We start from the raw sequence: 15,338 nt of genomic DNA, 5'->3' as shown, positions 1-15,338 counted from the left end.
ATACTTGCCTCCTTTGTTACAGCTATTGTCCATTCATGTTGATCTGATCTGACTTATCTTTCTCTCCTGTCAAAGGTGCTCCAGAGGCTCCAAACGGGACAGCAGTTAGTTTTGAAGTGTCACCACCATCCACATGAGCAACACTGCCACTTGGCAAGGACTAATCATTCACAAAGACAGACTGACTTTTACCTGTAAATTGAGAAGACCCAATGTGTCAAACAGCATATGTCAATCACAATCTGCAAGAGGGAGAGAGATGGATCAAGGGGTGAGTGGATGAGAACTACAGAGCTTTCTGAAGACAAGGCAACAGGACATAGCTAAATGTTGCCCTCTCAACAACAACAAAAACAATCCTTTGAGTTTATATGAAAATGGTGTTGGTCTTTAATTTCTCTAATACTATTTTTCTATTTTAGAGTATTTTTCTTTGCCAGAAGGACTTCTTACTCGTCTGATTAACAATAGACAGCCATGGACAGCATGCTGGTCTAGGTACAAGTCTAGGTTGCCCTCTAGTGTCAACTATGGAATGTTACAGCTACTGCTGTTTGGTACACAAAACAATGAGTTTTATAATCCACTTGTCTGGATTATATACCAGAATGTTGTATTTTTATATATTCATATCATTCATTATAAGATCATGCACTATTAAATTGTGTTAAGTTCCCATTTCATCCTTCATGTTTTTGCATGAAACATTATTTACCTAAGATCCTTTTCCTGTAGACGTCTTCCATTACATTTTGGGAGAAAAAATAATTAGGGGGGTAATTATTAAATAAATTAAATTAAATAAATAATTTGTTTTTTTGTTTTGTTCTACGTTTCAATATATGTCAATATTTTATGAAGTCATCTGATGTCATCATATTTCCTTATCTTCCTTGCAACTAAAATGATGTCATCAGAACTGGATGATGTCAATTGTTCTGAGGATGAGAATCATATTCATGCTGAGAATCCCAATTCACATGTTCATGTTTTGTTTCTCTGTTGTTGATATGAATGTTCATAGACTTGTACTGGAAGCTCACCTTGTGTGTAAATCAAATCTCAGTCTTTCACTAGGAGTATTGGGGCAAATAGGTATTACTTGTTCCTCAGATTTAGATACATTTCCTTTCAACCAGGTAGGAGCTATATTATACATTGCATTTATGTTGCTAAATTGTCCAGAAATTGGGATATTCCTCAACTGAATGAAATCTGCTTTGGAAGTACTAAATACTGTTCAAAGTGATTTCAATGATAAATGATTAAGTATAGTTTCACTTATTTCAATATAACCGAATAAATTGATTTATTCACAATGAATGAATTTAGCCAAATCATTATTTCTACCCTGCTTCTGAAACATTTTGAGAAAAGTTCTGTCAATATTTTATCAATAAGTTAGATCCATTTATGTGACACACACACACACACACACTTCCTGCTCTCAGGTTTCCAACAGGTTTGTACCTTTTCCGTCTTATCAGGATGTTGAAACTTCACATTCACACACGTCTGGTTTTCCAGTGTCCATCTTAGACATCTGTTGTTGACAGTCATAATTTAGACTAATTATAAAATAGATTGACTGTATATGTAATGCATATTTTAATATTGTTATTTAGATTTTACATAATATATTGTTTATATTTGAATGTTTGTTTAGTCTGTCTCCTGTGTAATGTAACAAAATAATCTGTTATTTTAAACCAGATGTTTATTGTATTATGGTTGCTGAGCTGCTATATAAACTCTTAAAAGGCATGTCTGAGAGAATCCATGGGGAATAAGGGATTGAATTTATGTGAGCGGATGGATCTCTGTTGGGGCATAACTAAATGCCTTAATATGAATTGGGGTGGATCTTGATTTACAATGACAAATGAATAAGCAGGTCATAGAAGATACTAGAATAACTTCAAAGTTTATTTGGCAACGTCCTTGTGTCACTGACGTTGTGTGTCATTTGGCGGACTCTAGCTTCTGTCACAGGCTTTCACCTCATCGAGAGGGAAGCCAGGGCTAGGCGGAGTCAGTAACAAAGAGTTACAGTAAGTGCATAGAGTATCAGTAGGTCATTCATTCCTCAGCAAACTGTAAAACACCAGTGCCTGGACTGCTGCTGATTCACTGAAGGACTTGTTTTATTGTGTAGCATTGCTGGTTGAATAAAGTCAACTCTGTCATGACCTGGACATCATGAATCACTCAAAGGATTTTTTTGTTTCTCTCCAGTTATTTAAGACAGTAGTTCTCAAATGTTTTGCTTCGTGACCCAACAATTTAAGTGTCTGTTGAGTCGTGACCCAGCATAAATGGTTGAGTTGTGAAAACATACCCAGACCATAGAATAAGTATAGAAAATGTATTAATAAAACCCTCAAAACATTACTGAATGTAGATTTGAGTATGGGTTCTAGAGACAAAAAAATTGATAATACTATATAATAATGACATTGTAAAAATGCACAAAAAATATCATTCTGCAAAACCGTTTGGGAACCACTGATTTAAGACTTCCTTTTCTGGTAAGACTCACTTCTATGGTACTCCTGGTTTTACTATCAATGGTGACTAACTACATTGATGTAAGAGTAAGACTGTCTGTGTCTCTGTCGCTATCGTTGAATTTGAGATATACAGTATTATGTTACTTTATGGGTTAACACATCAGTAGTGCCAATGATTTACCATATGACTTTAGGTAATAAATAATACATTGTTTACCAGTTAAAACCCACAGTCTTTCTCAAACATTAAGTGTGTGCTGAATTTACCACTACCCAGAGTGGTTAGTTAAACTGTTTGTGTTCCCGTGTCTGTAGATACGTTTACTGCAGGAGGTTGGTGATACCTTAATTGGGGAGCACGAGCTTGTGGTAATGGCTGGAGCGGAATTAGTGGAATGGTATCAAACACATGGTTTCCAGCCATTATGAGCCGTCCTCCCCTCAGCAGGCTCCACTGGTTTCAGATCTCTGTTCCCAGTGTGTCCAAGCTTGCCATCCATGGTGAAGATGTAGTCCTAGACTGCAGCTTCCCTGACTGACTGGAGAATAGACGATAAGATTGTCCACAGTTTCTACCACAGCCAAGACAAACAGAACAAGCCTGTACCTTTCTAAGAAAGAAAAGGGGAATAACCTCTCAGGATGAAACATAGTATCACCCTAGAAGATGCAGGAAATTACACCTGCTTTGTGGGCACAGTATCTGGCACTCAGAAGACATCCTTATTACTGAAGTTTGCCGGTGACAACGATATCTTAACTTTAGTGAACACCAGTCTCAACATCAACAGTGAAGAGGCGACTCCGGGATGCTGGCCTTCTAGGCAGAGTTGCAAAGAAAAAGACATATCTCAGACTGGCCAATAAAAAGAAAAGATTAAGATGGGCAAAAGAACAGACACTGGACAGAGGAACTTTGCCTAGAAGGCCAGCATCCCGGAGTCGCCTCTTCACTGTTGACGTTGAGACTGGTGTTTTACGGGTACTAAACTCAGCAAAAAAAAAAAAAGTCCTCTCACTGTCAACTGCGTTTACTTTCAGCAAACTTTGCATGTGTAAATATTTGTATGAACATAACAAGATTCAACAACTGAGACGTAACAGTCAGTATCTGGTGTGGCCACCAGCTGCATTAGGTACTGCAGTGCATCTCGTCCTCATGGACTGCACCAGATTTCCCAGTTGTTACTGTGAGATGTTACCCCACTCTTCCATCAAGGCACCTGTAAGTTCCTGGATATTTCTGGGAGAATGGCCCTAGCCCTCACCCTCCGATCCAACAGGTCCCAGACATGCTAAATGGGATTGAGATCCGGGCTCCTCGCTGGCCATGGCAGAACACTGACATTCATGTCTTGCAGGAAATCACGCACAGAACGAGCAGTATGACTGGTGGCATTGTCATGCTGGAGGGTCATGTCAAGATGAGCCTGCAGGAAGGGTACCACATGAGGGAGGAGGATGTTCCCTGTAACGCACAGCGTTGAGATTGCCTGCAATGACAAGCTCAGTCCGATGATGCTGTGACATACCGCCCCAGACCATGATGGACCCTCCACCTCCAAATCGATCTCGCTCCAGAGTACAAGCCTCGGTGTAACGCTCATTCCTTCGACAATAAACGTGAATCCGACCATCACCCCTGGTGAGACAAAACCGCGTCTCGTCAGTGAAGAGCACTTTTTGCCAGTCCTGTCTGGTCCAGCAACGGTAGGTTTGTTCCCATAGGTGATGTTGTTGCCGGTGATGTCTGGTGAGGACCTGCCTTACAACAGGCCTACAAGCCCTCAGTCCAGCCTCTCTCAGCCTATTGCAGACAGTCTGAGCACTGATGGAGGGATTGTACGTTCCTGGTGTAGCTCGGGCAGTTGTTGCCTGTCAGGACCCGGTTACGAACTCGGGTCTCCGGTGTGAGAAACAGTCACTTAGCAAACTGAGCCACTAATAGTCGGCAGAATCCAGAAGATGAGGCAGACTCAGCAGTACTTGAGACGGTGTTTTGATAAAGTAAAAAGGAAAGTTCTTCAGGCAAAAATATAAATCCACAACGTCAAAAGTAATTCCAAGAGAAAAAGTTAATCCTCCAAGTAAAAAGCTAAATCCACAATGTGGTAGGAACAGCAGGAAAAAGCCTCAAAAGATAATCAAAAATAAATAAACGAGAACAAAAACAGAGTACCACAAGAGAGTCCAACTGGAGCAACAAATGTTCACAGCATCGCTAGGGCTGGGTGCTAACATTCAAACACAGAGCAAAGAACTGAGGAAAACTAAGGGTTTAAATATATTCAAGGGAAACGAGGCACAGGTGCAAATAATAACTGGAAACAAGGGAAAACAAAAGGGTCAAAAAAGCAGAATGGGGGCATCTAGTGGCCAAAACCGGAACAATCCTGGCCAAATCCTGACAGTTGCCATCCTGTACCTGTCCCGCAGGTGTGAAGTTCAGATGTACCGATCCTGTGCAGGTGTTGTTACACGTGGTCTGCCACTGCGAGGACGATCAGCTGTCCGTCCTGTCTCCCTGTAGCGCCGTCTTAGGCGTCTCACAGTACGGACATATCAATTTATTGCCCTGGTCACATCTGCAGTCCTCATGCCTCCTTGCAGTATGCCTAAGGCACGTTCACACAGATGAGCAGGGACCCTGGGCATCTTTCTTTTTGTGTCTTTCAGAGTCAGTAGAAAGGCCTCTTTAGTTCTCATAACTGTGACCTTAATTGCCTACCGTCTGCAAGCTGCTAGTGTCTTAACGACCGTTCCACAGGTGCATGTTCATTAATTGTTCATGGTTCATTGAACAAGAATGGGAAACAGTGTTTAAACCCTTTACAATGAAGATCTGTGAAGTTATTTGAATTTTTATGAATTGTCTGAAAGACAGGGTCCTGAAAAAGTGACGTTTCTTTTTTTTGCTCAGTTTATTTGAATAGACTGACGACTTTCAGAAGTTCTTTGTTTCTGGCCATTTTGAACCTGTAATCGAACCTCCAGATACTCAACTAGTCTAAAGGCCAGTTTTATTGCTTCTTTAAATCAGAACAGTTTTCAGCTGTGCTAACATAATTGCAAAAGGGTTTTCTAATCATCAATTAGCCTTTTAAAATGATAAACTTGGATTAGCTAACACAACGTGCCATTGAAACACAGGAGTGATGGTTGCTGATAATGGGCCTCTGTAAGCCAATGTAGATATTCCATTCAAAATCTGCCATTTTCAGCTACAATAGTCATTTACAACATAAAAAATGTCTACACTGTATTCCTGATCAATTAGAAGTTATTTTAATGGACACATTTTTTTGCTTTTCTTAAAAAAAACAAGGACATTTCTAAGTGACCCCAAACATTTTCACGGTAGTGTATATACTATGATGTATTTTTTTATTGGTCCGTGGGCCTACGAAAGGGGTGTGGTCCACGGGTCGCCAATTGACCATCCCTGATTTAGTGGGCTAAAGCTCTCTGTTGAGTAACAAGGTCAGAGGTTTATTGTTACGAAACTCTCCTATCAGAGCCTGTAAAAAAGGAAACATGCTCAGACATGAGCATCTGCAGAAGGGCTTCCTTGAGAAATAAGGGATTGGAATGGATTCATGTGAATCTCTGTTGGGGGCTAAAAACAAAATTCCTTTATATGATCAAAACAGAATGGATCTGGATTTACAATGATAACTTAATAGACAAGTCATACAAACTACTGCCTGCTATGTGCCTGAGTGTCATGGAGCCAGTGTCAGACATGGGCAGAGTCACAGTGAGATTAAGTACAGTAAATTGAGAAGATCAGTAGTTCTTTCATTTTCAAAATACATTGCAAGACACCAGTGCCTGGACTGCAGCTAATTATTTGAAGGACTTACTTGAATTTGACAAATACTGATTGAATACAGTAAACTCTGCCATGAGTTGGAAATCCTGGGTCACTCAATTATGTTCTGTTTCAATTCTTTTCTTCAAGGGATCTTATTCTGGTTAGACACATTTCTATGGTACTCTTCTTTTACTGTCAATGGTAACTACTTAAATGTAAGGAGTAATGTGTATCTGATCAAAAGTGTCACTGTAATCATGATATCTTAGATGGGGTAGAGAGACTGTCTGTGTCCCTGTCTGTCTATAGTTGAATTTGAGATCAAGGTTCCCAGTGAACCCCAGCTTTCCATCGTGGGGCAACATGTGGTACTAGACTGCAGTTTTCCTGTGGGAAAGGTCTGGGACTTGGCCAGCAGTGTGATTATGTGGCAGAGAGGGCTGGAGGTGATCCACAGCTTCTACTACGGTGAGGACCAACTGGACAGACAGAGCAGACATTATGCCAACAGAACAAGCCTGTACCACTCAGAGATGAAGAGCGGTAATGCCTCTCTCAGGCTGGACCATACCAACCTGGGGGACAAAGGACACTATACCTGCTCTGTGAGCACAGTGCTGTGCAGTCAGAAGAAGACCTTTCCCCTGAAATTAGCAGGTGTGATAGCGTATTAAACATTTTCCACTTTGTGGACTGAAAATGACTGATGTCCTAGAAAACCACTGGTCTTTGTCACACTAATGTGGGTTACTTGTGATGTAAAATGCTTACTGAGATACTTTATATTCTTTCATGCCATTAAACTGTGTCCATGCCCTCTATTTCAGCATACTACCCAGAGCCACACCTGGACTTCACAGCATCTCCAAGCGATGTGGAGCTAGTCTTGACCTCACAGGGAGGGTACCCCCGACCCTCGGTGCAGTGGCTGGAAGACAGCGGTGAAGATGTCACTAATAAAACAGTCATACATCTTTTAGAGGACACACATGGACTATACTCTGTCTTCAGTACACTGACCCTACAGGGACCAGTCAACAAGACCTTCACTTTCATCCTGAAGAACAAGGACCTGAGACAGGAGATCAGAAGAGCGATCACACTTCACTCAGGTAAATAGACAATATCCTGGGATTTGAAAAACCCTTGACATTGCCTCTACTGCACGAATGTTGAGACAGAGAGAAATAAAGTTCAGTTAAGACATACAGTATAACCACAATGTTCAAACATTTTCTTCCCAGCAAATGAGGTGTCAGTGGAAAAAAGCTGAATTTCTGAAGACAACAGAAAAAGATGGCAGATTCTTGTTCCTATAGTGACATTTGTATTGCTGTTTGTACTATTAATATCAGCACTGAGAAAAACATGCTGTGGGCCAGTGGAAAATATAAATGTAAGAATATATCATGAATGGAGTCTATGATTTTTGAAAGACTGTTTGCAATGCTGCCCAGATTATTTTCCCAGGAAGTTACTGCCATATTACTTTATAGTTTACCATGTACGTTTGGGTGGTACTTAAGTTCTCAGATACCGAAATGTGACAGTATTTATTGTTTTGTTTATTAATCAGAGACAAAAAACAGCTAATCCATGAAACAATGGATGCTGTTGAAACAATGAAAAAAAGCCAAGTTTCACTGACTATAATGAGCATTGTGGTTGTACTGGAACTGCTGGTAGAGCAGTAACAGTGCCATTGAGATCATGCTAAAAGTCACACAAAAAAGATCACAAAAATATATTAAAGTATCAAAATCATGTTAAGTTATGAGTTTATCTGCCTTAGTGGATGAACAATAGATTTACACTACATAGGTCATGATATACTGAGAATACAGTAAATGTATTACTCACTTTTCAGACTGTCTCCATGTCATGTTAATGGAATGTAAAAAAGATCACCCATAGCTTTCTGTACCAGTCAGTTTATTAGCTCAATCAAGGTGAGGCAATGCAGTGGGTGTGATCTGGAACATTTTCAACCAAAGCTTCTCAGTCAGTGTGACAGGGAAACAAACATGAACTTCCTTTATAACACTTATGACGCACTTAGTGGAGATATTGTGGGGACTGCTTAGATACCAGTGGTTGGTTTGTTATCCCATGTTTACATTTTAAAATGACTCAGAAAATAGGTTGCACTTACTAAATAATGTAGTATGTACAAACATTGTGGGGCCAATTTATTCATTTAATGTCTGACTGGGAAAATAGTGGGCCTATTGATGTCATTACCTTATCAGTATTCTTCACCTACCGTTATGTGCATTTCCTGCTTTGAGATAAAGACAAGGAAAGGATTTGTAATTTTGTCTGAAAAGCTTACTTCCTCAAATGTTTAAGTCAAAGTAAAACAAATCTTGTAGGTAGACTTCCCATTCCATCTGGTGATTAAGAAATTAAGAGTTGCATTGACTTTTTATTTCAATGTTTTTATTTCAACTGTGTCAGTGGTGTACCGTAGTAGAAGTCTATGGTTAAGATTAGAATGAATCACTGTATGGTCTCAGTAACTGACCTCATCGCCACTTGAAATGCCAAACCCTGGGCAAGTCTTTCCCACCATCAATCCCGGACTCTACCAGCCCGTCATAATCACTAATGATCTCCTCACCAGTCTCAGAGAAGAGTGGAAACTTCTTGTCATCCTCATCTGTTTCCCCAGACTCCACTCTTCCTTCCTTCCCCTCATCCTCAGGAATCACAAGTGGCTGCTCCTCACCCACCCCAAATCCCCATTCCTTCATGGACTGTGAAACCACCTCTTCCTGTGATATAGACTTTCCCCCCATCCCTAATCCCAGGGAGGACTCCTCCTGTGGATGCATCCATTGCCTTTCAATGGAGCCCTCCTCCTCGGTCAACACTGATCCCTTACTTTCCCATGGATTCCTCTCTCTCAACTCTGCCCTCTCCCATGGAAACTCTAGTCGCAACCCTGTCCCCTCAGCTCTAAACCCTGACCCCTCTCCCCTTATCAACTCTGAATCCCTCACACCTAACCCCTGTGTACCCTCAAATATCTCCCCCTTTCTAAACACAGTCTGAACCACCTCTGACTCCTCACCCTCCAAAGGCACTGATTCATCCTCCTCTATATGTTGCTTCTCCTTCTCCGTGGAACGAGTATAACTCTGCTCTTCCTTATCACGATACTTCTCCACATCAATGGTTTCCAGTAGATCATCTGGGTTGTCAAACTCATCCATTTTGGTCTCAAACCAGACAACGTCTTCAACTAGTGAGGGACTGACTGGTGGGAAACCACCCTTTGGTGCGGATGGCTGATCTAAGAGCAGTAGAGCCCCGCTGCTGGCAAACCCTACAGGATATGGAAATCAACAGGGTTAGAAGTGTCATCACTACTGGAGGCCTCATCACCGTGGCCTATTTGAGCACAAGGGAGATGTCAGTGCTGTATACCCAAACCAGTGATTATGGGTTATTAGGTTGAGTCACTTACCCTCCACCATGGATCTTCTGGGTTTCGGTGTCACACATTTGGAGTCACAGCAGTCACAGATGGAATCCTCTCCCATTACAGCTTTCCACCTACAGAAGGGGAATCAAAGAGACTACTTATATTTGTAATTTAGCAAACGCTCTTATCCAGAGTGATTTGCAGTTAATGTATTTATCTTAAGATTCCTTGGTACGACGACAACCACATCTCAGACATAGTAAGTAAAACTTTTCTCAAAGCAGCCATCAGCAAAGTCAGTACAAAAAGGCAAGTGTTAAGGGTGTAAAGGTCTTGAGTGCAAGGAGGAAGGAAGTCCAAGAGCAGACTACATTTCCCACAGTGCAACATCTTAATCGTACCAGCATACCTGTTCTCTCGGTAGGTGCAAGACTTGTGCATGGGGCCGGTTTCCTCTGATGTCACATGCAGTTTACAGTGAAGGAAGACCTAGAGGAGATGAAAAGATGAACTCTGATACAGGAAATTGAAAAATGTATGTCAATTATTTTATTGCTCAAAGGCCGCAATTTGTTTGCTTCTTTACAATAAACAGCCCTAATAATATGCATACATGCAACAGAAAAGTCCAGTGATTGAGATTCAGTGATAGGGTACAAGTCTCCCATACTCACCGGTTTGTCTGGGTCAGAGGTGAACTGGAAGGCACTGAGGAAGAACCGGAGGGTGTCATCAGTCCTGGGGGAGACAAACTGAGAGCCACCAGGGTTCTTCTGGCTCTCCAGCATGCAGCTGTGGATCAGAGAACAATGAGTTTGCACTCAGGTCAGCGTAATGTGTAGGTTTATATTCCTCCTAACCAAGTCCTTATCAGGTGCAACCCAAAAGGAATCTCTGTTCTTATGCGTACATACCCAAAGTTGTCAATGACAGTGAACTTGAGGTATGTCTTGGAGTCTTTAGATGTTGTGGCATAGCAGTAGTTGATGAAAAGCTTTCCTCCATGGGGTAGGTGAAGTGCAGAAACCTGGATATTAATGGTCTGTCCCAGCATGTACACCTGGGACTTGGCTGGCATGGCCCATGTATCTAAAAGACATGAAACAAAACACACATATTGCTGAATATGTAAAACATGTCACAACTGGTCTCCATTAAAAGTGATTATAAAAATCAATTAAATCTTGAACCACCCATAACATTATCCTCACCGTCCATCAGCTGGATTCGGAAGTTAACGCGCCCCTTTAACTTTTTAAGCACGGTGGGTGTTTCCCATGTAGGGCGCACCACCAGCTGATAGACATGATGATACCTGTGTAGAAGGAGATGGTTTATCGGTTTATAGTGATATCCACAATATAGTTGCATCATTAAATTATGAGGCGACTAACCTTTGAAACCGACACTCGACCTGCACGTTAAAGCGATGCGCTCTGCGTGGGAACCGGGTCAGAGGCGTGTAATGGAGCACAAATGTATAGATGAGATAACCCGGTGGCATCTGTTAGTGATGAGATTCAAACGTTATAATTTCATACAAGCCAGAAAGTTAACTCCAACAAGACTATTAGTTTAATCACCTTAAACAATCTTACCTGCCGTTTGCCATCACACTCCACCAATGGATAAGAGAAGAGCAAGTCACCATAAGGCATGAGAACACCGTTACTCTTGCAGGTGCTTCCCAGCGTCAACTCATCGGTGTCGGCATCAAAACCATAAAAATTCCGTTTGACCCGGACCACGAAGTCACCACTGGAACACGTAACCGAAACGTCCGGGAGCGGAGTAAAGTCACGTTGAGACTTTGGTACAGGCTTATCGAGAAGCATAGGGCGCTGGATCTGGGGTGGTGGAGAGGAATATATCCTTGCAGGCGCTGGTTTGAGTTCTTGTGTGAGTTGGGGTGTTCTGAATGAGATACTGTGAGAGTGTATCCTCGGGCTTGATTTTCTGTTTGCTGTGGATGATAGGTGGGCTGTAAGCAAGTCACCAACGCCTTGTGATGTGCCCAGTTTGAGGATTTTTCTCCTGCCAACTGGACGTGAAACAGATGGAGACCCATAAATACCCGATGTAGATATTGCAATACTAAGTGAAAATACTCTCCATAAAATACAGAGCCACCACTTTATTTTCATCGCAAGAAATGTGATGTTTCGTTTTCCACCTTTCTGTAGACACGCGTGTCCTCTATACCGAACACAGCTTGAGGTGATTTGTCATTAGGTAGGCTGAACTGGGACCATGTTCTAATATGTAAGAAATACACCCTTGCTTGAGTCCTTCCTTCCTTCCTGGATAAATGCCCAATCACTGATCTAACACGATTTTTCCTGAAAGTATGAGTTCCATTAAACCAATCCAGTCATGTGAGGTCAGTGATTATTGGAATGAATGATGGAAGGAAGGAAGCATCTTTTAGGTATTGGATGTGGGGTCAGCCCTTTTAGAGTTAATTGAGTGCAATTAGCTGAGAAGAAAGGAATGTCTGAAATATTGGCATGTCTTGTCCCCATCCTACAAGAGGATGCTTTTCAACTTTTGCAGAAAAGCAATATTTTCCCAAGAATTACTGAGTCTTTACATTTCATACTCTGTTAGAAATTATTGAGTTACACCAATGTCATTTTATTAATGTACATATGTTTTAGCAGCTGTCAGTGCTGTAACCTTTATCCAGTTTCAAACATATTTACAATTTACATACAATATATACACAAAACATGTACACCAAAACAGCACCATACTGGAGTGAGGAGCACATTGGAGAAAGCTCTTAAAAACCTCTTAATGTAATCTAAAATGTAACCTACACAATCCCCAAAAGTAATTATTCATCATTCAAGGACCATAAACAAAAACTAGTAATGCTGCATACTCCAAGAAAATGTTAAAATCTCAACTTTCTGGAAATTTACAACAAAAATTATTTTTTAAATGCTGAGGTGTAGTCACTTTTGAGGACACAAGCGCAAGTACATTTTGGCTGAAAATATGAAATTTATGACATTTACTATTCAACAAAACCGTATGAATAAAGCTTGAAATGACATATGCTTTATACAGTAGAATCAAATTATAAAACCAATAACTAAGATTTTACCTTCCTTAACTTCTTGAGAATACAGGGGGTGCTGTTTCGCATTAGCATAATTGCCTCTACAGATTAAACTGCCTCTTATTCAATTATTGCTGTTACTATATGCATATAACCATATGCCATTGGATAGAAAACAAGCTATGGTTTCTAAAACCGTTCCAATTTTGTCTCTGAGTCAAACACAGGTCATTTCACAGCACTTTCCCTGAGCCAGAAGAAGATTGCAAGATGTGTATGCTCGCTTCAAAGCTCTGCCTATATATGGTCACGCGACCTATGACCCGAAACACACTTCCTTCTTCTTCCTCTCGGTGTCTGGAAGACGTCAGAGGAGAAATTTTTTGTTTATCTTGTACTGACGTGAAATAAGACCTATTTCTTTAGCGTGACCGACAACTTCCGGTTTCTGAGATGCGCGTTTTCAGAGGTGCCATTGTCTTTTGTTATGCTGACGTTACGGATGAAAACTATCTCCGTGTCGAAGTTTGTTTGATACATGTGACCATATCACCGTAATGTATGTTTTTTCAATATAGTTTAATCAGATTATTAGAATTTTTTCGGGAGTTTTGCCGTGTTCCGTTCTTTGAGTTTTTTAACTTTGGACATGGACCGTGCCAGTCGACCAGTACCCAGGCTAAATGAAGAGGGGAGGTTGCCATTGTGAATGGATTGAACGACTCATCAGGACTAAGGACACCTTGATCAACATTCTGATGAAAGACCAGCAATAGTAAGACCCAATTTACGATGTTATTTCATATATCTGTCGTGCATGTGAACTGGTCGGGCGCGTCCAGCCGGTTCTGGCTGGCCTGGTTATGCTAATTTAGCGATACATTTTGTTTTCGCTATAAAACATTTAAAAAAATCTGAAATATTGTTTGGATTCACCAGATGTTGGGCTTTCAATGTCTGTACGCTGTGTATTTTTTCTGAAATGTTTTAAGACAAGTAATTAGTTATATAACGTTGGTCTCTGTAATTGTTCTAGCTGCATCAGCACTATATCAGATTGCAGCTGCAATGTAGAACTGTGATTTATACCTGAAAAATGCACATTTAAAAAAAAAAAACTATGCTATACCATAAATATGTTATCAGACTGTCATCTTATGAATTTGTTTGTTGGTTTGTGGCTATCAATATCTTAGTTTAGCCGAATTGGTGATAGCACCTGATGGAGTAAGAAACTGTTGGAGTAAGAAAATGGTGTCTTTTGCTAACGTGTTTAGCTAATAGATTTACATATTTTGTCTTCCCTGTAAAACATTTAAAAAATCTGAAATGGTGGTTTTATTCACAAGATCTGTGTCTTTCATTGGGTGTCTTGGACTTGTGATTTAATGATATTTAGATGCTACTATTTAATTGTGACGCTATGCTAGCGATGCTAATCAGTGTGTGGGGGGGGGGGGGGGGTGCTCCCGGATCCGGGTTAGGTACTCTGTAGAGGTTAACTGTAAAATACACATTTGTATGTATAGCGTGAGAAACTGCATATTTTCTAAAGGTCTCTCTGCCCCCACAGCTGTGATCACACAGAGCTCTAGCTTGACTTCCTGAACTCATTAGGAAAGCACCTTTCATCTCATATTAATCTTGTCCATCTATGACAGTGTACTGGTTTAAAATCTATGAATTATTTTAGATGAATGGCTATAAATCGATCTCTGAATGTGCAATAGTGATGAAACCACTGTCTCCTGCTGCGCTACGATGTAAGGATGGCAGGTATGTGCTTTGTCAGTGGCTGTGATGTAGGGTTCGGGCAGGAGTTAGACACTCAGAAGAGCAAATGAAATGGTAGGAGGGACATCCCAGCTTCTAGTGGTTTCAGATTTGACATCCTATGTTGCACAGGCTACTGTGTCCCTGGGAACAAGGGCCATCGCTCAACAATGCAAGTAATTTCGATCTACGGTGTCAACAGATCAATTTACAAGCGAAAATGTCCCAGAACCACGCAGGTCACCTAAATAGGGCATTTTACATCTAAGAGGGTATGTACCCATTGTAGGCTTAGTTTAGTGTCCCACCCAAAGAAAATAATGTTTTTAGATATCCAGATACTGCTTAGGATTTGTCAAGGTTGTTCAATATTACAGTACTTGTGACATTCAAGAGTAAAAAAACATTTGAGTTTTGAATTTTGATTTGTCTGATAAATAGAATTCTTGGCTTTGGTCTGATCAAAAAGATTCATACAAGAGTACAGACATTAAAAAACTGATTGTTGGTCACATTGCACACAGCATAAAATCAGGACACAGCCTCAACTGACACATTATCTTTAGAAAAGACTTCTAAATAATATGGGAAACAAATTAAGCCTATCATGTGTTGACAGTCAACTAATCATTCTGATGATCATACAACGTGTGTGTGGGGGTTTAGTCATATACTATGTGCACACACAAAATGTACACATCCATATTCAGACGAGTGTATATAGAATTTGATTATCTGCCATGATTATTA

At 40.7% G+C, this 15,338-nt stretch overlaps 2 protein-coding genes and 1 pseudogene across 6 annotated transcripts in view; 2 read left to right on the top strand and 1 right to left on the bottom strand.

The window, feature by feature from the left end:
* Positions 1–1,323, top strand: part of LOC129811577 (uncharacterized protein KIAA1522 homolog) — a 53,341-nt gene extending 52,018 nt beyond the window's left edge. For all 5 annotated transcript variants that reach the window (XM_055863003.1, XM_055863001.1, XM_055862998.1 and 2 more), the window contains one exon: positions 76–1,323. In XM_055863003.1, the coding sequence (XP_055718978.1) occupies positions 76–137 (62 nt within the window). In that variant the 3' untranslated portion in view covers positions 138–1,323. The remainder of the gene's footprint in view (positions 1–75) is intronic.
* Positions 1,324–6,414: 5,091 nt separating this feature from the next.
* Positions 6,415–7,750, top strand: LOC129812093 (CD276 antigen-like; annotated as a pseudogene).
* A 178-nt stretch (positions 7,751–7,928) lies between these two features.
* On the bottom strand, positions 7,929–14,275 carry LOC129811578 (uncharacterized). The gene is made up of 8 exons (XM_055863004.1): positions 11,350–14,275; positions 11,146–11,255; positions 10,963–11,066; positions 10,666–10,840; positions 10,426–10,543; positions 10,161–10,240; positions 9,794–9,882; positions 7,929–9,652 (listed from the first exon to the last, which is right to left on the bottom strand). Exons 1-8 carry the CDS (start codon positions 11,893–11,895, stop codon positions 8,850–8,852), a joined length of 2,025 nt encoding a protein of 674 aa, XP_055718979.1. The 5' UTR covers positions 11,896–14,275; the 3' UTR covers positions 7,929–8,849.
* Positions 14,276–15,338: the final 1,063 nt, after the last annotated feature.

Source organism: Salvelinus fontinalis, chromosome 15 (assembly GCF_029448725.1).
Source record: "Salvelinus fontinalis isolate EN_2023a chromosome 15, ASM2944872v1, whole genome shotgun sequence".
Classification (NCBI taxonomy): Eukaryota; Metazoa; Chordata; class Actinopteri; order Salmoniformes; family Salmonidae; genus Salvelinus; species Salvelinus fontinalis.
This window is presented reverse-complemented; position numbering and strand designations above follow the sequence as displayed.